At 41.1% G+C, this 27,429-nt stretch overlaps 1 protein-coding gene across 8 annotated transcripts in view; it reads left to right on the forward strand.

Moving 5' to 3' along the window:
* The window catches only part of LOC138762114 (coiled-coil domain-containing protein 148-like), a 146,711-nt gene that overhangs the window by 68,643 nt on the left and 50,639 nt on the right, over positions 1-27,429 (forward strand). For 7 of the 8 annotated variants that reach the window (XM_069935476.1, XM_069935474.1, XM_069935469.1 and 4 more), the window contains 3 exons: positions 2,653-2,791; positions 5,781-5,852; positions 18,579-18,785. In XM_069935476.1, the coding sequence (XP_069791577.1) occupies positions 2,653-2,791; positions 5,781-5,852; positions 18,579-18,785 (418 nt within the window). The remainder of the gene's footprint in view (positions 1-2,652; positions 2,792-5,780; positions 5,853-18,578; positions 18,786-27,429) is intronic. The other variant, XM_069935475.1, reaches the window with a different exon arrangement.

The raw sequence follows: 27,429 nt of genomic DNA on the forward strand, positions 1-27,429 counted from the left end.
GTGACCTACACTAAATTCCCCACAATCTATCTCTTTTAAAAACATTTTTATATAATATATAATATTACCTGTAACAAATGGGATAAAATATTTAAGTGTTAAGACAAAATTTATACAAGTTGAATTATCTTCCCTTGCTTTGGAAAATTTAGGATGATTTAAATAAATGGAAAACTCTTCCTATTACTTTGATTGGAAGGGTCAATTCTATTAAAATGAATACATTGCCTAAATTACAATATCTTTTCCAAAATCGACCTATTTTAGTACCACAACAATTCTTTAAATAAATTTATTAAGAAGTTTCCCAGTGTCTCTATTGATAAATTAACCTGGAACTGGTCCCAGACTTTAAAAAAAATTATTGTCTGCATTTCCCTCTTGATGCATGTTCCTTTCCCCATACCTGTTAATTTTATAATTGTTAGATTCTGAGTGTTCACAGTATCTTGCTCTTTGTACTATCAAAATATGCAATTTCTAGGAACTTGAATTAATTACAAACTGCACACCATTAACCTGATGGCAGATTTACGTGACTATGAACCTCTAAAGGATTTCTATTTTCTTACTTCTAACATGTTCAAGTCACATCAGGACGTGGTCAGAGGAGTCTCTTCAAAAAATAATCTTATGAGGCTTGAGTTAATTGTCAGCAAATGTACCTTTAACTCATGGTAAATAGCCCTGACTAATATTTTTATCTCAATATGCCATAAGGAATTGAGAACTTTGAAATTAATATTCCAAATAGATGGTGAACTGAAAGGAAATGCTGAAGAAGCAGTTAAATACAAATAGAAACAAAATGCAGTTTGAATGTAACTGTATTCTTGCTTTCTGTGATGTGTATCAGTATGATTTATAAGCCAACATAATTTTTTTGAATTGGATTATTTATTGTCATGTGTTATAATAGAGTGAAAAACTTTTTTGCATGAGGCTTGAAGTGAAATTATATTGTCATGGTAAATATCGGTACATGTGTTTTATAAAGGTTTTCAGAGAATGAAGCTATTATGAAATTTCAGCACCTCTTGGTTAATTTCCCTGACATGTACAAACTCTTCAATTGCTGCTCAGCTCTCACTGGTTGGTTTCATAAAATATGTGGACTGAAATTGAATCATAGAATCTATGTTATGATCACAATACCCAAATGATTAATATATGGTACTGTAGTCTTTTTATGAAATATCTGTTGCCTGCAGCAAATAAGAATATATATATATATATATATATATATAAAATGACAATGAACTTATAACAATTGGTACAATCTATGTGACAATAAATTATGATTGTCATATTAGAATTGACAGCATGGTACAAACATTTGATGGCTGGAACATTTATATTGCTTCAAGATTTGTCTTGGACCTGGTATAGGGCATAACATCTCTATTGTAACAGGTGCAAATTTAGAGCAGTCAAAAAAACTGATTTCTGATATTCTTTGCATTGAATAGATGGACCTTGGGTACTGATACCTAACCTCTTATTCATGAATTAGGGTAACAATTAAAAAAGAGCCCTCCAGAAAATTAGTGCCTCTTTTATTTCAAGAAGTTGAATCAGAGATTTGGGCTGAAAGCCTTCCATTAGCAACAGATTGAAAACCCTGGTTCTGCTACCATTACTGCAGCACAAGTTGAGTTTCTATGTTCTTTCCCAGATTAAAGACCTTATAATATAGTTGGCATAGACTTGGGTTACAATAGATCTGGGTTAACTTACAACTCCAAATGAATCCATTATTTCAGGAACAATGTATATATTAATATGAGACATTACAATTGGAAAAATCTAATTCAGTGATTTTCAAACTGCCCCCCTCCCCGCCCAAACTCACATTTGCTCACAATCACTAAGCCATAATTGCTCTGTGATTAGTAAGGGGTTGCTTAAGGTGGTATGTGAGTGGAAAGGGAAGGTTGAGAACTACTGCTCTAGACCCAATTGTTACTGAAATATTTTGCCTGAGAAAATTGTCATTGGCCCATTTTATTTTGAGTTATGAAACCATGCACATAACGAATCAATTAGGTATGATTAAAACAGCGGTTTTCAAATTTTTTCTTTCCACTCGCATACCGCCTTACTAATCACAGAGCACCTATGGCATAGGGAATACTTAAAGTGGTATGGGAGGTTATGGGAGCAGTTTGAAAACCACTGATCCAATTTATCCATCCTGCCTCCAAAAATTGTGTTGCTTTTTACATTCTTAAAATCATTTTCTGCATTTGGAAATCAACACTCAAAAAAGTTGATTTTTTTTTGTCAGAAACTTTTATCACCTCATGGTAGCCCCTCTGCCCCAAACAACCAAGCATAAATCTTACAGGGCAAAACAAGAAAACTTGAATCTTGAGGATTTTGATTGATCTCTGCAAATTTTTGCAGAAGAAACTTGGTAGTCACTTCACTGGAAGATTAAAAATGTGTGAAGGAACCCAAGCAAAGTTTCTTAGAGACATACAGGGATCAGAATTAACTGAGAATCTCTCTGTGGAAAATTTTGCCGATTGTCCCATGGCTCCTATTTACTAAAAATTGAGAAAGTACACGTTGATTGTTTTCTTTTGCTATGTTATAGTTATAATTAAGTATCCTTTTGCATTTACAATAATTAGCATATCTGTATTTTAGGAATTGCGGTTGGAATGAAGAAGAACATGGGACTTTTCAAGTTGTTGTGAATCAGTATTCTCACGAGACACAGAATCGAAACGTGCTTTATCTGGACATGATGATGAGGCTGCTACCACATAAATCTAAACAAGATATGGTTAGTCGTTTAGGAGAAGGAAGATATCTGTATGGTTTCAAAATATTATTTAGAAATAGTTTTCTCTTTATTTGGGTAAGCAGTATGCAATTGCTTTAGTTCCCTAAATTGTCAAATTTTCAACAAATGACTAGATTGGAACACAGACACAAGAGACTGCAGATGCTGGAGTCTAGAGCAAAAATCAAACTGCTGGAGGAACTCAGCAGATCTGTGGAGGAAAAAGGAATTATCAAAGTTTTGGGCCCAAACTCCTTGTCAGGACTGAGAGTGCAGAGGGAAGATGATCAATGTAAAGAAGTTAGGGGGATGCAGAGACTAGTAGGTTGAAAAGTGAAGACGAGGGAAACTCTTCTGATTGGAAGCACAAATTGTGAGAGTAGAAGTCCTGGAAACAGAGGAAATGCATGAGAAGGCTTCTTTGACCATGTTTTCTGAAAAAGGAGGACATTTCAGATGTCCTGGAATGGAGGGCTTTGAGATCAGATGTGCTAGAGATGGAAAAACTGGGAGAAATGGATGGGATTCCAACAAGAGATAGGATAGGATATGTAGTCTAGGTTGCTGTGGGAGTCTGGGTTTATTGTAAATGTTAATGCACAGTTTGTTTCCTGAGAAGGATGCAGAAACATCCAGAAAAGGAAGAGAAATGTTCAAAATGATCCAAGTGAATTTGAGAGTGGCATGGAAGTTTGTAGTAAAGGTGATAAAATTGCTGAGTTCCACATAGATGCAGAAAGCAGCACAAATGCAGTTGTTGAGTTGGAGAAATGGTTAGGGAATAGTCCCAGAGAAGATGGTTCCACATAACCAATGAAAAGACAGGCATAGCTGGGGCAAAGTCATTGAAACTGAAGAAGCAAGCAAAGATCTATAAAACCAAATTGGCTTAACCAATTGTGGATGAAACTCTAAAGTGGTATAAAAAATAATAAATAGTGATATAAAATTGCAGTAAATGATTTTGAGAATAAAATCTGGAGGTTTCTATCATTGCAGCATTTTAACAATTTCACTGTCTCCAAACTGTTGCCAAGCACAGGGATCGTGAGATTAGCACCATTTCTAAATTCCAAGTTGACAAGGAAACATATAGCTGTTCATTCACCTTTGCTGGATCTGAATCTTGAAATGCTGTGAGAGGGCTTTGAACAGCAACAGTTGAAAAGACGGTTCCTCATCACCTTCCAAGGGCAACTGGCTTTGGGCAATAAACAATGGTCTTGTGGCAACATTTGTGTAAAATAATTTTAAAAAATCAATTTATTACTGGCCATATATAATGGAAGATTTATGTCAGAACATTAAATTAGAGCTTACACATTGTTTAAATCACCCTTTGACGAGGTGTGCAGTTTTGGTCACGAAGATACAATGGGAGATGGAAATTCGGAAGATAATGCAAACCCTGATGCTAAGACTTTCTCTTTTCATGGTTAAGTGGGTCAAATGAGCATGTTTCATCATTTGCTGAATATAATAGTTCTTATGACTATCCCTAATCTGAAACATTTGAACCCTCTTTTTGTTTTACTGATTGTTGCTGTTGTTTCATTGATAAATGTATTGCAACCATATCACATCTTATTGGCTGACTGAATGTTTTCGAAGGCATTTTGTCACTGCACTCCTTTATCATCTGCATGTAGCCTGGTTGCTTAATATATTACTAAAGTAGTCCTGGATAATGTCTACTGTAGTGATCAAAGGATTGTTATACCTGATCTGAGCATGTTGGCATGCAAAGGCTCTGAGAGAACAGGATAAGAAGGCAGAATTCATATTTACAAAAGTAAAATTTGAAACTAATCTCAAATTGCAAATGTATTTGGGAACACTAAAAAGAAGTCTTGATTCCTTTTAACATGAAATTTGCTGTCAAAATGACTGTGTTCTTTAAAACCTCTAAGTTGAGGCAGCTAATTCCTACATTAGCAATATCTATTTTACATTATTATATCATTAAATCATAGAATTGTTCTGGCATGGAAGATCATTGATGGTATCAATGTCAGCTGGGAGAGGTAAGCAAGAAAATCTGCAAAAGGTGGGGGTCTAGTGCAGACGGACTCAGGCCTGAAATATTGACTGCCTATGGATGCCACGTGACCAACTGAATTTCTCCAGCACCTTTGTGTATTGCAGCTCCTGATGGAGCAATCCCATCAGTCTTATTCTCCCTAGTCCTAGGAGTTATTTTCCCTCAAGTTCCTGTCCAATTACTCTTTGAATGCATTGATTAATTATGTTTACACCACCTTTGCAGGAACTGATTTCCAGATCCTATTACCTTCTGTTAACAATATATCCTCACATCTACAATATCTCTTTGTCTAGAATTTTAAATTTGTGTCACCTGGACTTGGTTATAAAAGGCCAAGAATCCCCATCCATGATAAATTAAATGCTTTAAGCCTGTGCAGCAATCTTTGTTTCACAGTTGGTTTGTCACTTTATTAGCTAATGAAGTTAAAAAATGGCCTGTGTTTTTACTCCTGGAAAGCTCTGCAATGAATTTATGAAATGAATTGATAGACAGAAGAGACCAAGATAAGGCTAGTTTTCTTTGTAGTGGCATAAACTGGATCTGATATGTAGTAACATAATGTGGATCTAATCTCCAGTGCTCTATTTATAATCTATGATCAGGATTGAATCCAGATCACTGGAGGTATGTGATAGCAGCTCTTCTTGCTACACCACTGAGTACAATGTGCAGCAGATACATGGTAGACCACAGGTTTTGGGCTTGAGGTCTTGATTTCTGGACATTCTTTTCCTCAGTTGTGCTTGTTCAATTGAGGCAATGGTGAATTCCAGATATTCAGTGCTCTCTGTGGTTGGGGTTGGGGGGGGGGGGGAGTGGGGCGGGAAGGGGGGCAACCTCCACCCAATTTAAATATCTCCTCTCTCACCTTAAACCTGTGCCCTCTAAATCTAGAAACCCGTACCGTGGAAAAATAATTCTATCTATCCTATAATTTTATAGATCTATATAAAAACACGCTTCCAGCCTATTCATCCAATATGTAGATTCACTCCAGCAAGAAACCTATTGGAGGTGAGATACAATAGTATGTTGCAATAAAATTTGAAGAGGATGGAGTGATTTATTTCACTGAGAGGTGAGTTTTATTTGATTTGTCATTGGGAAGATTTGGTCTGTAGTGCCATGCAGCAGAAATTGAATGGTGATTAATTTTTTTTAAAAGGATGCTTACAGTTCCTCCTTGGTTAAAGAATATTTTGTAAGATCAAATAAAGGCTATATATTGTTAATGCTGGTCCCTACATTTTCCTTGGAGTTTTTACATGGTGGCAATCGTATTGATGGTCCTTTTTGATGGATGGAATCCATTCTGCAATTTGGAGAACAACTCTTTAACCAAAAGGAGGTTGTTGAAGAGGATCTTGGTTATGTTTTCATTGTGGCAGATGACAGGGACTTGGTATAATTGGAATTGTCTCATTTTTGGAAGGTGAACAGCATTATACAATCTCAGGCTTCCCAACACTTTTCTCTTTGCAGTAATAGGGGATAATGTGAATTTATGATTGTCTAACAAGTGTTAGAACTTAACCAGGAATCCCATCTGCTCTTGAGGCCTTCTTATTTGTCAGTTAACATTTTGGTTTGTAAATCTAGCTTGTTATAAGATGAGATTGGTTAGTATGCTGTGAGATGAAATCAAGGACAACTTCATCCAAGTCAGTGTCTCAGCTGGGGAATGTTTCTCATTCCTTGATAAGTTCACTCTGTTTTTGGCTCACAGTGGGTTGGGGCCTTGGTTGCTTGACCACAGACCTTCACAGCACTGGAAAATCTTCACGTCATATTTATCAGAGATTTGCAGGATCTTGAGTGTTCTTTCCACCACTATATTTTCATTAGGTCACTGTTGTTTGTGATTGCGCCTGAATGTTGCCGAGGTCATGCTGTTTCTAGATATACTGCCTCATTTTCTGAGGAGTTGCAAATGAAATTAAACTTTGCATAATCATCAACAAACCCCTCAGCCCCAAATTTATGATGAAAAAAACGTTGAAAATACTGCTGTCAGTTGTGTCTTGGGGCTATTATGATTGACCAGCAACAACCATAATTATCTATTTTTTGTGTGCATTATTTTCAATCATTGGAGTGTTTTCCTCGATGCTCATTGATTTGGGCTCCTTGATGTCAAGCAACGCCAACTGGTGACTTGATGTCCAGACCAATTACTCTTATTTCTCCTCTACAATTTAACTTTCAGGATAGCCTACACTTCCTAAGGTTGGTGAGGAGGGAAAGACTACCAGCACTCATCTTTACAAGGGTACAATTGAAAGTGTCCTGTCTGTCTGCAATATTGTGTAGCTGCGAAGCATAAGACTGGACATTTGTACAAAGGATTATTAAAAAAGTCAAGTGGATCCCTTTCCTCTTGATGACATTTACTGGAAGTGTTATCTAAATAGGGCCCAAGGAATTATTGAAAACCCTTTCCATCTAGCGCATTGTATCTTCAACCCACTACCATCAAGAAGAAAGTACAGGAGTATCGAAAGCAGGACTATATATATATATATTATTTGAATAAAGCACAATAGAAGTTGTCTATGAGCTGAACCAACAGAAATGTTTAATGGAATCTTCACAGGAGTTTAAATAATGGCAGTTGGTGTGCTATCACAATCACCCGACCTCCAAATGTCACACACCTCTCAGAGTTCTCTGTGCTCCCCGGCCACTGGGAACTCCTGATCCTATGGGGGGACCACAACTATAGATGCCAGTTTGCTAATGGAGTGGTGTGGTTCACCACATAACCCCCCCCCCCCCCCCCGCAAGAATCAGAGTTCTGAGTTGACACCACAGTCTCACCTATACGGCTAGAATGGGCTGGTGGATCCCCCCTGCACCGGGAGCATACCATCCATACTGGCTGATCTAGGTCCACATGTGCCGGCTTAAGGTGATCTACAGAAACTGTTTCTTGGGTGCCGCCAATGTCTATAACAAACATGAAGCCATCATTCCATACCACCTTGAAAAGACCTTTATATGGCCATTCCAACAGCGTTCTATGCATATCCCTGTGCAGGAATACATAAAGATAGTCCTTGAGTTCAGGGAGAATGTATGAAGTTGTAGACCCATGCCAGGTGACTGGGATAGGCACCAGTGTACCCACCTTTTCCCTTAAGCATTTGAGTACTAAAGTGGGTGATTCCTGCTGCTCAAGTGCTGCCAGAACCAATTCTACGGAGGACTTAGCTGGATCTTCCTTTGGTGCAGTACGGATACCTAAAAGTACCAGATCTATCCAAACTGGTCCCTTAAGATGTGTCATGAGAGCAGTTTTCATATGCCGGTGTAAACGTTCCACTAAGCTATTGGACTGGGGATGATAGGCCGTTGACTGATGCAATTGCGTGTCCAGCAACTGTGAGATTATTGACCATAACTCAGACGTAAACTGAACTCCTCTGACAGAGGCATGGGTAGTCCGAAAAGTGCTATCCAATTGGCAATGAGGGCTCTTGCACAAGCTGAGGTGGAGGTGTTGGAGAGTGGGACATCCTCTGGCCATCTTGTGAACATGTCTTCTACTGAGAAGAGGTGAGTAGCGCCCTTGGATGGGGGCAAAGGGTTGACGATATGCACATGGATGTGATGAAACCTACACTGTGTGGATGCAAAAACCTGTAGTGGGACTTTGGTATGGTGCTGAACATTTGTGGTCTGGAACTAAATGCATGATCTTGCCCAGGTGCTGACTTGATTGTGCAGGCCATGCCACATGAATTTACCTACCACGAGCCTCGTTGTCATCCTAAATGAAGGGTGAGCCAAACTGTCTATGGCATCAATTACTCAATGTCATCATGCAGTAGGTAGAATGGGCCTCAGTTGGCCAGTGGATACATCACAAAGTAGGGAGGCATTTGCTGGACCAAACTGTATGTCCTCCAATTTCAGTCCTGATATGGCAGTGCGATACACAGCCATCTCTTCATTTTCCTGCTGAGCTGTTGCCAAAGCCGTGTAGTCTATACCGGGAGCAGGCGAATGGAGGGAAACGATGGTGGTGTGGGATAGCATGCCGGCAACCAGATTGTTCTTCCTGGCATTGTGTTTTATTGTGGTTGTAAACGCTGAAATGTTGGAGAGTTGTTGTTTTGCTGATAATGGATCTGACATCTTGGCGAAGGCAAAAGTCAGCGGCTTGTGAACCGTATCAACCATGAAGCCTCTGCCCTCTAGGAAATAGTGAAAATGCCATATGGCCAAGTAGAGGCCAAAGAGCTCCCTGTCAAAAGCACTGTACCTTTGCTCCGGTGGTTTCAAATGACATTTAAAGAAAGTTGGGGGTTTCCAGATGTCATTGATGAGCTACTCCAGGGCCCAGCTTACCGCAGTGCTTGACACATCCACTGTCAGAGCTGTTGCCACATCAACCCTCAGGGGCTCGAGCTTAGTATCTCTTGCTAGCGCTTCTTTGGCAGTCTCGAATGCAACCTCAGCCTTGTCATTCCATTTTAGTTCCTTGGGATGTTCAGACAAGAGTTTTAAAAGAGGCTGCATAACTTTGGGCTGCAACTGGCATAAAATGATGGTAAAAGTTAATCATGCCAACAGACTCTTGCAGTTCTTTAATGTAGAAGGTCTTGGAAATTTGCAAATGGCCTCAGCCTTGGAAGGTAATGGAACCACTCCATGCTGATATGGTGGCCGAGGAAATCGATTGATGTGAGGCCAAACTGGCATTTGGCCAAGTTGATCGCTAGCCCATGGTCATCTAGCTGCTGACACAGTTAATGGAGATGGGCCCAGTGCTGCTGTTGTGAGTGGCTGGTGATAAGGATGTTGTACAAATAAACAAACACAAAATCCAGGCCACAGGTAACTGTGTCCATTTGGCATTGAAATGCCTGGGCTGTTTTGTAAATTGGAAGGCATACAGAGGAATTCAAATAGCCCAAATGGGGTAATCAAGGCAGTCTTAAGAATGTGGTCTGGGTGAAATTGGATCTGATGGTACCCAAGCACCAGGTTGATTTTGGAGAAAATCTTAGTGCCATGAAAGATTGCAGAGAAATCTTGTATATGGGGAACTGAGTAGCGATCTGTCACAGTGATGTCTTTCAGTTGCTGATAGTCCCCACAAGGTCTCCACTCTCCAGATGCCTTGGGTATCCTATGCAGCAGGGTTGCCCAAGGGGTGTTGGAGTGAAAATCCCCATTTCCTCCATGTGTTGGAATTCGTCTTTAGCCAATTGTAATTTAGCTGGAGGTAGCCTGGCGATTGAGCATGCATGTGACGTCTATGAATTGGAATGTGGTGCTGTACTCCATGTTTCGGCTGGGCCATCGAGAACTGCAGAGTAATAATGCTGGGAAATTCTACTAGGATTCTGGTGTATTCAAAGTCTGAGAACATCACCAAGTTGAGGCAAGTGTGGGCTATGCCGTGGGGTGCGAGGCGAGGTACTCAAAAGTCTTCAAATTAACTAGGCAGCAGCCCTTTGAGATCTACCAGAAGGGAATGTGGTTGCAAAAAATCATCTCCCAGGAGTGGCTGTGATACATCTGCAATGGTGAAGGACCAGCTGAACCATGACGAGCCGAAATTGAATAGCATTGTCTGTGATCTGTATGTCCGCATGCAGCTGTTGTTGGCGGCCCTGAGAGGAAGGGCCTTCTTTCCTGAATGTGTGTCTGGGCCGGAGAAGGGAAACACGCTAACCTCTGCTCAAGTGTCGACTGAGGACCAACAACCTGAGTGTTGATCCCAGAGGAAAAAGAAGTTGTTCTTGTGGCTGGCTGTCACTGCCACTACCAATGGCTGGCCTCGGCATTTCCTGGATGCGTGTAAGGGGAACAGCAGCGGCAGGCTGCAGGACCCCATCTCTGATTGTAATAGAACCACTGCTCTCTGCGCTGCGTCCGGTCAGGTCTGTTGCCGCACCACTATCCGGAGTGGGCAGGGTTTGCAGCCTTTGCTGAAGGACCGCTACATGCCCAACTGAAAGTCTACCATGCTGCTTACTTGTCACAACTCATCAGCACGGGCTGCTAAGTGACAGGGGTCTTTAAATTCTTCATCTGCAAACAGCAAATAGATGTCATCTGGCATTTGCTTGAGGAAAAAGTTGCTTGAAAAGCAAACAGGGCTTGTGTCCATCCATGAATACCAGCATCTTGTTCATTAGTTTGGAAGGAGTGCGGTCATCCAGGCTGTCCATCTGGAGAAGTCGTGCTGCCCTGTTGCATTGGGAAAGACTGGAAATACATATGAGCAGGACTTTGATAGCTTCATACCTTTCGTTAGCTGGAGGCTGGTGAAAGAAATCAGCAATGCGCCCCATGGCGGATTGGTCCAGGGATGCAATGACATAGTAGTACTTACATCAGAGGTAATCTGGCATAAATGGAACTGGGCCTTGACCTGCTTGAACCAGACCTGTGGCTGTGAGGTCCAAAATACTGGACGTTTGAGCACAACGGTGTTCTGTGCATCCATAGTGAAGTCCAAAATGTTGTTTGGATCGTCAGCGCCACCAATGTAGCGAGTGGTGCAGTGAATAAAGCACAACAGAAGTTGTCTGTGAGCTGAACCAACAGAACTGTTTAATGAAATCTTTGCAGGAGTTTAAATAATGACAGTTGGTGTGCTATCACAATCACCCGACCTCTGAAGTCACATGCCTCCCAGAGTTCATTGTGCCCTCAGCTGCTGGGAACTCCTGATCCTGTGGGAGCCCGCAACGATGAATGTCGGTTTGATAATGGAGAGGTGCAGTTCACCACATGATCATTATTTACAATGTTTTATGTTTTTGTGTGTGCATGTGGTTTTTAGAGATGCTGTTTCATTGGGTTGTATATGTACAATCAGATGATAATGAACTTGAACTTGTCATGATGTCTGAAGTTAAATGGTCATGGTGAAACTAGCTTGAGCATCAGTGAGGAAGTTGGTGGTGAGTTAGTGTTCATGGATAAACTGTTGATGGCATCTATTGATGGAATGAGTGGGAAAATAAACATTTTAGATTTATCATACCTTCTGTGGATGGATTGTAACTGTGCAATTTTTCAGTCTCCTATAGATGCCAGTTTTACAACTGTACTGGAACTGTTTGCCAACAGCCATGGTTAGATTTAGTGGCAATCTTCAGCACCATAGCTGATTTATTATTTAATCCCACAAACTTTGCTGTATCTTGTGCTCTCAGATTTCTCAATGTGACATTAAATACTAATGAACAAGGCATTAATTTTTCCCTCAATGCCTGTATGGTAAACTACTGTTGCATATAATTGTCTGGTCAGGCACACCTATTGGCCGATTGTACCTAGGGTCCCTCCCCATAGACTCCTGTATAAAGGTGACTGTCCCACAGCCCCCTCCTCAGCGCAGGACAGTTGAACAGAATGGATGTGCCTTTGTTCCTAAGTGAATAAAAGCCTATTGATTTCTCAACATCAGTCTTTCAAGTAATCGATGGTGCATCAATTTTATTCACCCAAGAATTTTTTTTATAATGAAGCAGATCCTGAATCCAGAAAAACTAGAGATTGACCTTCAATTGCTTGAGGCATCCACCAACTTTGAGCTCTGGCTGCACTGTTCTGAAGTATTCCTACAGGCTTCCTCTACCATTGTATGATTTGAGACCAATAAGCTACAAGTACTACACTCCTGGGTTAGCACCCTGATATATTCCATGATCAGTGATTCTACATCGTACCAGGAAACCATGGACATACTTAAAGGACAGTACATGCTTAAGATTAATGTAGTCTATGCCAGGTACCATCTTGAGACCCACAAACACTGAATATTTTCGGGCCTTGTGAGCACTCAACATAATTTTTAAAAATACAGGAAGATTTAGAGAGTTGGAAAGAACTATTGTTAACTTTAATAGGAAGAGTAAACTGTATTAGGATGAATGTGTTCCCACGAATAATATCTATTCCAAACGTTACCAATTCCCCTGACAATTTTTTTTTGCAAAACTGAAGAAAATAGTACGGAAATTTTTATGGAAAGGTAAGAAATCAAGAATAGTGCTAGAAAAATTAACATGGAGTTACAAACAAGGGGGGCTACAGCTACCAAACTTCAAAAAATTACTACAGGGTAGCACAGTTAAAGTACTTATCAGACTTTTATCAGAAAGAAGAAAACCCGGTCTGGACTAAGATAGAATTAGAAAAATTGGGAGAAAATATCCCAGAACATGTACTTTATAAATGGGATGAAGAATTGGTGCAATACAACAATTCACCAGTACTACATCACATACTTAAATTATGGAAAAGATTACACCTGGAAGAAAAAAAAGATAAATTATCAAATACCAAAAATCTTATTGGCCCAAAATCCATTAATCCCCTTTCCAATAATCATATAACCATTAACGGAGCGGAAACAGGCCATGTTGGCCTTTCGAGTCCGCACCGGTTCACTGATTTTGTGCGTTGATAAGTATAGTTGGGAAGGGCTTGCGTATTGTAGTTTGAAATCAGCTTTTGAACTTGTATAGATAATTTATTTTTCAAGGAATAGGATAGAAAAGGAATCAAGAAAATAGAAGATTGCTTTTTGGGAAATAATTTATTAACATTTGAGCAAGTAAAAGATAAATATTGAATAACACAAGGTACAATGTTTACATATTACCAGTTGAAAACTTATTTAAAAGATAAACTAGGAAATAGCTTGAGATTTCCAGAAAGTAGCAGCTATGAATATTTAATCCCAGGCACAATGATAATTTAAAATTTATTACCCACATGTACATCAAATTGCAATATAAGGAAGAAGATGAAACAAAGTATAAACTGAAACAAAGTTGGGAGAAAGATTTAAACATGGAAATAAAGAACAAAACATGGGAGGAGCTATGTATAGGAACACGATAAATACTAGATTGCATATGATACAATATAAGTGGCAACATAGATCATATATTACTCCTCAGAAATTAAAAGAGTGGTATCTAACACCATCGGATAGATGCTCTCGCTGTAAACAAGAGACTGGAACAATACTACGTGCAATTTGGACATGTTCAAAAGTAAAAACTTTCTGGGAAGATCTAAACCTAATATTAAACAAAATCACAAAAAATAATATACCAAAGATCCAAAAAAATTTCTGTTAAATAATATAAGAGACAAAAAATTAGGACTAAAATTAGACAGCGCCCAAGTAAGATTTATTACGATAGCACTAGCAAAAAAATGTATATGACAACCTGGAAAATGGAAACAAGTCTTAAAATACAACAGCGGTATACAGAAATGAACAAGTGTATTCCATTAGAAAAAATTACATACCATCTGAAAGACAAATATACATTATTCGAACAAATGTGGGAACCAGACATAAAATATGTCAGAATGCCGACAACAAACCTCCATCTCTTAAAATGGCATGATTATGAGCACAGTAAGATTTAAATATGTGAAAGTGGACAATACGAATTCTTTGTTTTTTGTTATTTCTTTGTTTTATGTGTTTTATTATTTATTGGTTTTTGAATGGGGTGGAGAGGGGGAGAGGGATGAAAGTGGGAAAAGGGGGGAAAGAGGAAATGTCAATGTTGTTATTGATATGATTCATAGTGCAAGAAATAAAATTATTTTTTAAAAAAAACAGGGCCTATGAATACAAGGCCATGTCTGCCGCAGAGTACACAGGTCCTGATCCGGGACACCTACGTCACACAGATCAGATTGAACTACATCTGACAGAGACTCTTGGAGCACGGGGAGCTCAGTCTGCAAAGAGAAGACGAGCTGGCAGGTATGCTGGAGGTGGCTCTCTAGTACATAGAGGCCTACTCGACCGACAATGCGGCCACCTCCTGGTTACCGCGGGTGCTGCCATCTTTGGATGCACTGCTACCCTTTTGCTCCATTAACGACTCAACCATGGCACAGTGCTCTGCCATCACCTCCCACCGCCTTCATCCGGCTCAGGTGACGACCTGTCCACAGCCACTGTGCTTAGGGAGCATCCAAAATGCTACTTCTGTGGCCTTGGCAAGCATCAGAGGAAAGGCTTCCCAGAAAAGGATGCAACTTGCTCCAGCTACAGGAAGAAGGGCCACTATGCCAAAGTATGTAAGTCAAAATCTCTTCCTAGCAGTGTTGCATCACCTGGGTCTAGCAGCGCCATGTGCAATCCGTGGGGCTCGTGATCTTGGGTGGTATCTTCAGGACCCAGCAGTGCTGCCTGCAAACCACGAAGGCTGCCATCTTGGGCATCATCTTCAGGATCCAGCACCGCTGCATGCAGGTCCTGGGGGCCACCATCTTGGACACCACTGCCATTCACAACAGCAGTGTGCAGCAACCCGATACTGGCCTCCATCACACTCGAACAGGACAGCCCACATCAACTTGCCAGGTCGATGATGGATATTCAGATAAATGAGTTGCTTATTCGATAGCGGAAGTATAGAGAGCTTCGTACACCCAAACATAGTGTGGCGCCTTTCCCTTACAGTATCGCTGGTGAACCAGAAAGTCTCCTTGGCATCTAAGTCACACACAGTGGACATCAGGGGCTTCTGTGCAGTAACTCTTAACAGTGTGGGGTACTGAATATAAAGACTTTAGACTGATAGTAATGTTGCAGCTCTGCACATCTCTGCTATTGAGACTGGATTTTCAGTGTCACCTTAAAAGCTCAACGATGGAGTTCAATGAGCCCCATCCACCCCTCACTCTATATAACTGGCAAATTTTGAACCAACAATCCAACCGCTCACCACGCTTGTCCTGCAGGCTCTCCACACTTAAAATTACCCTCCATCGTTATTCACTAACCTCATTCCTGACTGGAAACCCATCGCCACTAAAAGTAGGATGTACAGTGCTGGGGACAGGGCCTTCATCTGGGCAGAGGTACAGTGTTTATTCAAGGAGGGGATTATTGTAGCCAGCACCGGTCCTTGGAGAGCGTAGATAGTGGTAGTAGGAAATGGGGAAAAGAATTGGATGGTCATTGACTGCAGTCAGACCAGCAACAGATACATGCAATTGAATATATACCCCCTCCCGCACATCGCTGACATGGTCAACCAAATTGCCCAGTATCGGGTCTTTGATCATTGACCCGAAGTCGGCATACCACCAGCTCCCTATCCACCAAGAGGGCCACCAGTATACGGCATTTAAGGTGGATGGCCACTTCAACCACTTCTTGTAGGTCTCCTTTGGAGTCATAAATGGTATCTCGGTCTTCTAGCAGGAGATGGACCACATGGTGGATCAGTATGAGATGTGGGCCACTTTCCTGTACCTCGATAACATGTGGCCATCACCTGTAGGACCATGATGCCAATTTCCAGAAATTAACCTTACATATAATAAGGCCTGTCTGGCCATCCTTGGCTGTTTCAATGGAGTCATTGGCCTGGACCCTGACTGCATGCAGCCGCTCCTGGATCTTCCCCTTCCACACAGCCTCAAGGCCCTGAAGAGGTGTCTTGGGTTCTTTTCCTATTATGCCCAATGGGTCCCCAATTATGTGGACAAGGCCTTCCCCCTCATCCTTCCCCCTGGTGGTGGAGGCTTGTGCAGCCTTCAATCACATTAAGGTAAATATCGTCAAGGTCACAATGCATGCTGTGGATGAATCCACCCCATCTCAGGCAGAAAGCAATGCATCAGACTTCATCCTCACAGCCATCCTTAACCAGACAGGCCAGTCGGATTTTTTCATGTACCGTGCAGTGCCCCGTGATTCAACACTCCTTGGTTGAGAAAGAGGCCCAAGCCATTGTAGAGGCAGTGCGGCACTGGTGTCATTACCTCGCCGGTAAAAGATTCACCCTGCTAACTGATCAACGTGCAGTTGCTTTCATGTTTAACAATCAGCAGCGGGATAAAATAAAAAATGACAAAATATTGAGGTGGAGGATTGAACTATCCACCTACAATTACAATATTTTGTACCGGCCAAGGAAACTTAATGAGCCTGTCCTGCGGGCCCTGTGCCAGTGCACAGATCGACCAGCTGCAAAACCTCCACAACAATCTGTCACCCTGGAGTTGCTAGGTTTTTTTCATTTTGTCAAAGCACACAATCTATCGATAAAATTGGGTCCATGGAAAAGAACTGCCAGGTCTGCACTTAGTGCAAGACGTTCTCCTACTAGTAAGATAGGGCACAATTAATTAAAGGACCCCTGCCCTCCACTGATTCCAATGTGCATTTTCTTAACATCATTGATGAATACTCTTGTTTTCCATTTGCCATTCCCTGCTCGGACATGACTGCTGCCACACTCATCAAGGCCCTTTACAGCCTCTTCACTCTGTTTAGCTTTCCCAGTTATATCCACAGTGACCAGGGGCCTTCCTTAATGAGCTGTGCTAGTACCTGTTGGCCAGGAGTATTGCCATGAGCAGGACCACTAGTTGCAACCCCTGGAGTAACAGGTAAGTAGAGAGGGACAATGCTATGGTTTGGAAGGCAGTCCTCCTAGCCTTGCAGTCTAAGGGCCTTCCAGTCTCCTGCTGGCAAAAGGTCCTCCCAGAGGTTCTCCACTCAATTAGGTCCCTGTTATGTATTGCCCCAAATGCCACATTGCATGAATGTATGTTTTCCTTTCTCAGGAAATCTGTGACGGGGACCACACTAGCGACGTGGCTGATGTCCCCAGGGCTCGTCCTCCTCCAAAAGCAAGTGAGGAGCCATAAGTCTGACCCCTCTGGTCGAAAGGGTCCACCTCCTCCCTCAATGTGCCTACATGGCAAACCCTGACTGACATGAAGACACTGTCTCTGTCAGGGACTTGGTTCCCTCAGGGGCCCTGGAGACCACAGTTGATCATCTCACATCCCCCTCACCTTTGAACACACACTATGCACCTGACCCCTGGGTACTCTGCCTCTGCCATGAGGGAGAATACACCGGCCTCATTGGCACCTACCCACCAGCACAACACTGATGAATCCGTACGGGGGCTCGAGACTGCCCAGGACCCTGCCACTTCAACCAGTACTACAATGGTCCCAGCGAACGACCAGATAGACTGAATGTATGACTTTTGAATTTGTAACTTTGCTGGACTCTTTTTAAAAACAAGGGGTGAATGTGGTAAACCACTGTTGCATATAATTGTCTGATCAGGCACGTCTATTGGCCAATTATACCTGTGGTCCCTCCCCACAAGCTCCTGTATAAAGGTGACTGTTCCACAGCCCCCTCCTCAGAGCAGGACAGTCGAATAAAAGCCTATTTGTTACTCAACAACAGTCTTTTAAGTAATTGATGGTGCTTCAACCTGTGCACTGGAAAATCTCATGAATAAATTCCCCTGCCTCCAGCCTTTTTTTTTGTAAGTGGTTATTTGCTCTGATTGAAATCTTCTGCAATTCATTCACTAAATCAGCTTCAGTGAAATTGGCAGTTTTGGTGTGGTGAGCATAGGGCAAAAATGACCCTAATATGATATTACTTAACATGACTTGTAGAAAATATTAAATTTTATGTGGTGTTATAATACAGCTTTTCTGGGAGTGGGATCATATTATTGAAGTAATGTTAAAGATATCTGACCCTGGGTGAAATACTACAAGTCATTATGTATTATCGAACTTCAACCCTAATTAATGACCTGATTTCTAGGTAATTCAGTACTGTGTTAATGTATCCCTTTAAGGTATTATTTTTATTTTTGCATAACAGAGTTTACAATAATATCAAGTGATGAGGGAAAAATAGTGAGGTAAAAGTAGAATTTTGCTGGGAAAATAATGAAATGTTTGTTCTAGATTGATCATTGGAGATTATGGGATGCCTTTCAATATAAGAGAGAGCGCTGGAAGATCCTGATACAGAGTTGGGCCCGAGACAAGAAAGACCTGTTGATAAAGATGACAATTATATTTGCTGAAGCCTGCATTGCTCATGAGGCTGAGATGATACAAACACATGACAGACAGAAGCAGCAGAAAATCTGTGCAGAGTTAAATCAAAAGGTGAGTCAAAATATTGATTGAAACATCAAAAATCTGGTTATAGAGAACTAAACTGAGAAATTAGTGTATGTTTAGTTTACAAAATTGTGCAATATAATTTTATTCTCTGGTTTTCTTGTCAGTGTGCCTCCCAATTCATCATTCCTTCTGTAGTGGGAGGGCTTAACTAGGCAGGAATGCTTACAATTCTTGCCTTCAGTGTTATGATGGCTTCTTAATGGTGAATAATCAATAAGGTTTTAATGTCTTTAATTTTAATATTATCAATAAATATTTATACCTGATATGAAATAAAATACTTGGTTTAGAAATTCCTTAGCACATCTCTAAAAATAAATAATGCTGTGCAGGAGAAAATTGACTTAACATGAACCAAACACTTTTTTTCTGGGTATATTGGTGCTTCATAGGAAATATGTCTTGACTTATTAGCAAGATGTTCATTTGTACAGATATAATTTTTCTGATATAAACCTTGCCCTAATGATGACAACACAGATTAACAATAAAAATTTATCTCCAGTATGATCATAAATTTTACAAATCTGAAAATGACAGTAAACATGTCTAAGTACTATAGGAGAAAAGTAATTTTATTTTTTTAAACAATATAGCACAGTGGAAGGTCCTTCTTGCCCATGAAAATCATGTAGCCCAATTGCACTCAATTAACCTACCAACTTCATATGTTTTTGGAGGGTGGGATGAAACCTGAGCACCTGTGGAAAACCCATGCAGATCATGTGGAGAACATACAAACTCTTTACAGTCAGTGCTGGATAACATGCAAACTCTTTACAAACAGTGCTGGATTGGAATCCAGGTCACTGGCTCAGTAATAGCTTTGCACTAATTGTACCGCCATTTGTAAAATATTAATATTTGAGAAATTCATGTGACTGAGAGGTAATAAATTCTCATGACGTGATTTGATAAGTTGCATCCTTGGACTTTGACTGTGGAGAGAGTGCATCCACTGGCTATCACCTTGCAAAATTTCATAGATTCAGAATAGTTCCCATAGGTTGGAAGATAACAAAAATAATCCAATTGCCTTAAAAAGGAGGGAGAGAGAAAATATGGAATGACTGAGCAGTTAGCCTGGCCTCAATAGTATGGAAAATACTTGAATCTATAATGAAAGAGTAGCAAGACATTCGGAAATGTATTTGGTAGAATCAATATATATTTATGAAAGGAAAATCAGTTTTGACTGATGTTCTGGAATTGTATGAGGCAGGAGCTTGCTGAAAAATTGCAGGTAAAGCAGCTGATGTGGTGTATCTAGATTTTTAGAATGGGTTCAATAAAGAGCACATTAGAGTTATTGAACTAATTTTGATTGCATGGTATTGTATGAACGAAGAACTGGTTAATGGTCAGAAAACAGTGACCATGAATAAATATTGTATATATGCTTGTGATAGTTGAATTTTGTTGACCAATTTTTAGGCTAAAATTTAAGGAGTTGACTATTACTGTGATAAGTACTTGTGTCGTTCAAGGCATCAGGAGCTCGGCTAGGCAGGCGGACAACTGGGACCGAGTGGCAAGTTGGCTCTTGGGGCTTCATGAGCTGTCAGCTGGGCAAAGTCTAGGTGAGAGTCTGTGGGAATTCGGATGGGCAGGAGGCTGAGGTCCACGTGAGAGCCCACGGATGGGGCTCGGGAGCTCGGATGGATGGTGGCCGGGGACCAGGAAAGAGTCCACAGTTGGAGCTTCAGGAGCTCAGATGGGTGGGTGGCCAGGGCCTAGGTGTGAATTTTCAGCCAAGGTGTGAGGAGCTCTAGTGGGTGGGCAGCTGGGGCCAAAAATAGGGGGGTTGGGGGATGGAAAAATGGCAGCAGAAGAGGCGTAGTGAGGTTGGAGAGCTCCCTGATAAAAGATTAGAAAAGAGAGGTTAGGGTATAAGAATCCACAGAGGATAGGATAGTTTAGAAACCAGTGAAGTGACAGAGAAATGGGGAAAAAGACAAAAGTAGCATGAGGAGAGAATGAAAAGAGCTTACCTTGTGGCAGAGAGAGCAAGATCAAGTATGGGCCTGCCAAGAGGCGCTTGAATGGTGATGGCTACAACGTTGGCAGTGACCTTCCATCAGGAGGAGAAAGGACAGGAGGAGAAAGCACAGGAGGAGTTAAGTGAGGGCAGCCTGAGAGAGACTAGCCCAGGAAGGCACCCAATGAAGACAGCGACTGAGGAGCCGGAAGTGCTGTCGGGCTGGAACGGAGAGGTCGGCAACAGAGATAGTGGTGGCCTCGGTGAGGACAGGGAGCCTGGAGGCTCAAGGTAAGGGGACATGGGCCGAGAAGGAGAGGGCAGCGGTGGCAGGAGACGCAGAGACACAAGGGCAGTGGATACAGGCCGAGGTTGGGATAGCGGCAACGACATCAGTGGAGTAAAACCTGGAGGCATGACTGAGGTGGAGTCCGCAGTGCATCAGCAGTGGCGAAGAAAAGGAGTCCACAGGCTGGTAAGAGAAGTACCAGGGAAAGCGAGGATGTACCCTGTAAGATTGCTCCAACCGGCAGGCACAAAGAGGTCAGGTCCAAAGCGTCAAATGACAAAAGAGACAGAAGGCTTGATGTCCTTTACCAGGGAAGTACTAGAGGCCATTGGGAAAATAAAAAAAGACTTTGAGTACACTGGTGGTATGGCAAAAGGCAATTAAAGAAAGATTATACAGCTTAACATAAAGGGTAATGGAAACAGAGGAGGTAATTGAAATGGTAGAGGAAAGATTGGATGGGGGGGGGAGAATTAAATGGTTGCATGGGAAAGGGATAGGGTAAAGATGTGGGAGAGAATAGATATGTAATAGAAGGAATATGATTAAGTTTGTGGAGGTGAAGGAGGGTAAGGAGGAGAGTTCCTACAAAAAATGGATACTGGGTATATTAGTGAGGGGAAAAATTGGAAACAGTTTGGTAATAGCGTGGCCCACTGGTCTCTTGCCTCATACCCAGGGCTGCACCAATGGCCACGCTCTATCCTGGTGAGACTCCTGTGCCATCAGGATACAGAAAGGATTTTGAGGTCAGCAGTGCTGGGGGCAAAAGCAAGGGGTTCCAGTGGAATATGAGGGGGGTGGGAGGTCATATTCTATCTGGACATAAGGGCGGCGTTGTTGAAGCACAGGAGGGAGTTTGATTTGGTTTAAAAAAAACAGTTTGGAAAATAAAAGGAATTGAATTGACCTTTTTTCACCTTGCAACATTGAAAATAGTAAGGGTGAGAGGGGAAAGGAGTTTTTTAAGGGGCAAAAGGAACCAATGTACTTTGTCACTACTACAAGAATAAATGTAAATGTAAATAAATAAAAGAGAAAGAGGGATTCAGGGGAAGAATGAAGTGTAAATATTGAAAGTGAGGGGACTATGGGAGGCCTATGTTTTTTTTATATAGCGTTTGAAGGGGGATTGTATATGTTAAATAAAGAAGAGATATGAGGAACTCACAGGAAGGGAGGGAAGTATAAGTGGAAGATTGAAGTGTTGGGGGCACTTCTCAAAATAGGGGGAGATTGGTGCTAATAGCTTGATTTTTGGTACCAAGGTGGGTAATGGCAAATGGGGGGAAGTGGGAGGAGGAAGAAGAGGATTTTGTTTCCTGGAGGTGTAGCAAGGTGCACTGATCCACAAGTGAACCAGGTCATGGAGGTGTAGGCTTGCACTGGGCTGACATCATAATGGTCCTGGTGGGAGGAGACAAAAAGGATTATGGGAGTTGGGAGTGGGGCTGATAAGATCTTGGAGACTTTCAGTAGAGTCATTTGGTTTGTTCAACTCACTCACAGTTTCTGTGTGTTTTTTTCTATTGTTCGCTGGATAACACACCAACCACAGAGGGCTTTTTGTTTGGTTTTGGAATATGGATTTTTGTTCTGTTAATTTATTTAGTTTTTGTTTGGAGCATAATTGCCTGTGCCAAGGACCTATGGAAGAGAATCAGGATGGAGGGTAAGTATCAGGGGAGAAGAAAGAGGGAGAAGGGCATAATGGAGTAGTCCAAGGATAATGGATAAGTCAATTAAATTCATGTTTTAATATAAATGGGATAAACAGAACGATTAAGATAAAAAGAGTCTTGGCTCACCTAAAAAAAATGCAGATGGACCCATCTTATAGAACAAGTGCATTTAAAATTAAAGGGGGGTGTGGGTGGGTCAGGTGGTGATGTGCTCCTTCAATTCCAGGGCCAGAGGAGTGACCATTTTGATAAGAAGGAATGTTCCAGTGGTGGCCAGGGATATGGACTCACTGGAGAGATTTATAATGATACATTGGTAAATATACTCAGAATCCTATACATTTATGAAAGTATATGCTCAGAATTTCAATAACGAAAAAATGTATACAAGATATATTCTTGAAACTAAGTGAAGGGTGTAAGAACATCTTGATTGGAGAAGATTTTAGTTTTTGTTTGGATCTAGTCATGGACAAGTCAGCAAAAAAAGAAACCAGGGTCAGGTCAGCTAAGTCTACCCTGACTTTTATGAAAAAGTTGAATCTCATCGATGTCTGGAGAAGGGTGAATCTGAAACATTGATTTATTTTTGGCGTCAGCCAAATTGGAGGGTAGGATAGTGGAAACCGAGTAAATGGCATGGCTAGTGTTGGACCACTCTTCCTTGATTTTATCCAATATAATACCAGATAGGCAGGCTACAATGTATAGATGGCACCTGAATAAGCTGCTGTTGGGAAAACTGGAATTTTGTAGCTTAGTCAGGACCCAGATAGAATTGTTCTGTTACACATATTGCTCCTCTACTGAGGATAACTTCCAAATAAGGGGCATATTACTTACTTACTTAAGGGGACATATTAAATACTTACTTAAGGGGACAGATCATTGGATATACCAAAAGCATTAAAAATGGGCACATGAAGGAGGTTAACACCCTAGAACAGGAGGTGGCTCAATTGGAAAAGGATTATCAAGGAGCAGGTACAGAAGAAAAATACAAAAATTTGGTGAATAAAAAGCTCAAATATAGTACTTAACAAACATATAAAACAGAAAAGTTGAGTTTAAGATCTAGACAGAAGTATTATGAGCTGGGAGAGAAGACCCACAAAGTCTTATCCTGGCTGGTGAGGGTGAAGAGGCCTTGAGAACAATTAATGCAATTCGAACAGAGAAGGCAAGATCTTATAGAAACCAAAATAAATAAATGATACATTTGGGAGGTTTTTTTCACAAAGAATTGTTTAAATAGGAATCAAGGGATGATCCCACCAATATAGACAATTTCCTGCTTTCATTGGGCCTACCAAATTTGGATCAGGAAGAGCAAGAGGGGCTGAATGCCCTTTTCTCTAAAGAGGAGATTGCAGAGACCTTGAGCTCTTTGCAAGCTGGCAAATCACTGGGAAAGGATGATTTCCCTGCCAAATTTTATAAAGAGTTCAAAGATTTGCTAATGTCCTTTCTTATGAAGATAGTGGATCAGGCAACGGAGACGCATACCCTCATGGAGTCTTTCTCAACAACATTCATGATGATGATACCCAAAAATGGCAGGAATCCATTGAGCCCTGCCTTGTGTAGACCCATAATAAAAACATTATAAAATCATTGGAAAAGCATTAGCTAACAGCCAAAATTAGCAAAACCAGATCAAGCTTAATTTGTAGAAAGGAGGCAGTCAGCAAACAATAGCAAGACTGGTACAGTGGGGGGGGGGGGGGGGGGGGTGGGGGGGGTGGATCTGGGATGGTCCATATCTCTGGATGCAGAGAAAGACTTTAACAGACTGGAGTGGGACTTTTTGTTCAAGGTACTGGAGAAGCAAAAATTATTACAAATGGGCAGATGTCTCCAATGTTTCCATTGAGTAGGAAGGGCTGTCCATTGTCTCCAGCGCTGTTTATACTGGCAATTGAGCTGCTGGCAGAAGCCATTTGGCGGAATCCAGACATAAAGGGGGTCATGGTGGACCAGGTGGAGCTCAAAATCAACCTTTTTGCTGATGATATGTTAGTGTATTTGACAGACCCCGAGGGGGTCCACACTGGAGGATTATGGGAAGGTCTCGGGGTATAAGGTAAATCTGGACAAAAATGAAATTATCCCTTTGATGGATAGAGATTATATCAACAGGGTAGTCAGTTTAAATGGCTGCAGGAAGGAAGTGAGTATTTGGGGATAAAAATAGATAAATTTACACAACTTGTACAAACTTAATTATCTCCCTTTGGTCTGAAAGATTGAGGAAGACCTTGATAGATGGTGGCAGAATTATCTGTGTTAGAATGAGGGTAATACCAAGACACCAGTATTTTTTCCAATCGTTTCCCATTTCATTGTCACAGGGTTTCTTTAAGAAGGTTCTGGTGGAATGATAAGGTGGCTAGAATCTCCATGTCATGGGATTACATTTTGAAGGGTTAAAATTACCAAATTTCAAAAAGTGTTATTAGGAAGCCCAGGCTTCCTAAAGAATATCGCCACATTTTTTGACCCCCTCCCCTGCCCTTCCTGGGCCTAAACCGGACTACCCGCGGTAGGTGAATAGATGGCAGGAGAATGTATATATAAGTGGGATACAAAATTAATTTTAAAGAAAACAGATATACTAAAGCATATACTTCAGATATGACAAAGAATAAATCAATGTATTAGATGGAAGGTGGGGATATCTCCTAAAATGCATTTGACCCAGAATGTTAATACCTTTGACTCTGGGTAATAAGATTCTGGGCATCTGGTGCCAGAAAAGGATCAGGTATATCGAGGATTGTTATAAACAAAGGCAGCTCCTGTCATTCGAGCAGCTGAGGAACAAACGATTTGTCCAATAGAACATTCTTCTGTTATCTGCAAATAAGTTCTTTCTTAAGGGGAAAATTAGGACCGTTTATGACCCTACCTTGACATAGTAATGTGGAGATTCTAATTTGACTGGGGAATGTATGTAAATTTATTTCTGGAATGTATTACATTATTACATATTCCAAAGTGAGGGCCTGAAGCCAGGCTTACACAGGTTGAGGGAGAGATGGCAGTCAGATGTAAACATAACAATCAATGAAGAGTGGTGGAAAGACATGTGTCTGGACAATGTGACTGGGGTCATTAACAACTTCTTACACCAGCTGTACCTCACACCACAAAAATTACATAAATCAAAGCCAGAAATTTCAGAAATGTGCTTTAGGTGTGGTGTGGAGATTGGAACCTTTGTCCATTCACCTGTACAAAGGTGAGATCCTTCTGGATGGACCTGGGGGACATTCTGAAAAAAATTACAAAGGTGGATTTTCCACAAGATCTGGAGTAGTAGCTTTTGGGAGATATGGGGGATGTGAGTTTTGGACTATCCAAAAATCAAATTCAGTTCATGAAAGTTGCCTTGTTGGTAGCACTATAGTGTATAGCGGTTATGTGGAAGTCCAGCTCTCAATTCAATGCCACACAATGGTATATGGAAATGCAGAAATGCATTCCCTTTGGAGAAAATCACTTATAATCTGAGGAGGAAATATGACACATTCGTTAAACTGTGGCAACCCTATTTGAAATGCATGGGCATCCAGATTGACTAGTTCCTCCTCGCTTTGAAATATGGACAATATAAAAATCTGTCCCAGCAGGAAAATGAAGTGGGTCATGGCACAGGGGACATGCATTTTTTTAATTTAAATTTTTAAGTTTTGTTTTTTAGTCTTTTCTTTTTATTCCTTACCTTTGTTATTTAGTTAGCTAGGTGGTTTTTTCTTAGGTTTCGATGGGGGCTGTGAACCCCACTAGTATTTGTATAACCTGGAAGAGAAACTAATGGGACTAAAGCCAGACAAATCACCTGGTTCTGATGATGTGCATCCAAGGGTTCTGAAGGAAATGACAGAAGTTATAGTTGATGCATTGGTGGTCATAGACCAAAATTCCTTGGATTCTGGGCAGGTCCCGGCAGACTGGAAGACAGCAAATGTCACGCCACTTTTTAAGAAGGGATGTAGGCAGAAGACTGGAAATTATCAGCCAATTAGCTTGACGTCTGTAGTTGGAAAAATGCTTGAAGCCGTCATTAAAGATGAAATAGTGAAACTTTTGGAACGTAAGGGTTCAATCAGGCAGACGCAGCATGGTTTTAGAAAGGAAGATCTTGTTTGACAAACTTGTTAGGGTTCTTTGAGGATATAATGGGTGCAATGGATAGAGGGGAACAGGTTGATGTTGTATATTTGGATTTCCAGAAAGCGTTTGATAAGGTGCCACACAAGAGATTTATCAGTAAGTTACAGGAAAGTGGAGTCCGGGGAAGTATATTGGCCTGGATTGAAAATTGGTTGTCTGACAGGATGCAGAGAGTTGGGATAAATGGGAGTTTTTCAGGTTGGCAGAGAGTGGTAAGTGGGGTGCCGCAGGGGTTAGTGTTAGGCCCACAACTGTTCATCATTTACATTGATGACTTGGAGGAGGGGACAAAATGTGGTGTAGCCAAGTTTGCGGATGACACCAAATTGAGTGGAAGAGCAAATTGTAATGAGGATGTGGAGAGTCTGCAGAGGGATATAGTTAAGCTGGATGAGTGGGCAAAGGTCTGGCAGATGGAGTACAATGTTAGTAAGTGTGAGGTTATCCACTTTGGCAAGAAAAATAAAAGAACTGAATATTATTTAAAGGGTGAAAAACTAC

The sequence above is a fragment of the Narcine bancroftii genome, chromosome 4 (assembly GCF_036971445.1).
Source record: "Narcine bancroftii isolate sNarBan1 chromosome 4, sNarBan1.hap1, whole genome shotgun sequence".
NCBI classification, from domain to species: Eukaryota; Metazoa; Chordata; class Chondrichthyes; order Torpediniformes; family Narcinidae; genus Narcine; species Narcine bancroftii.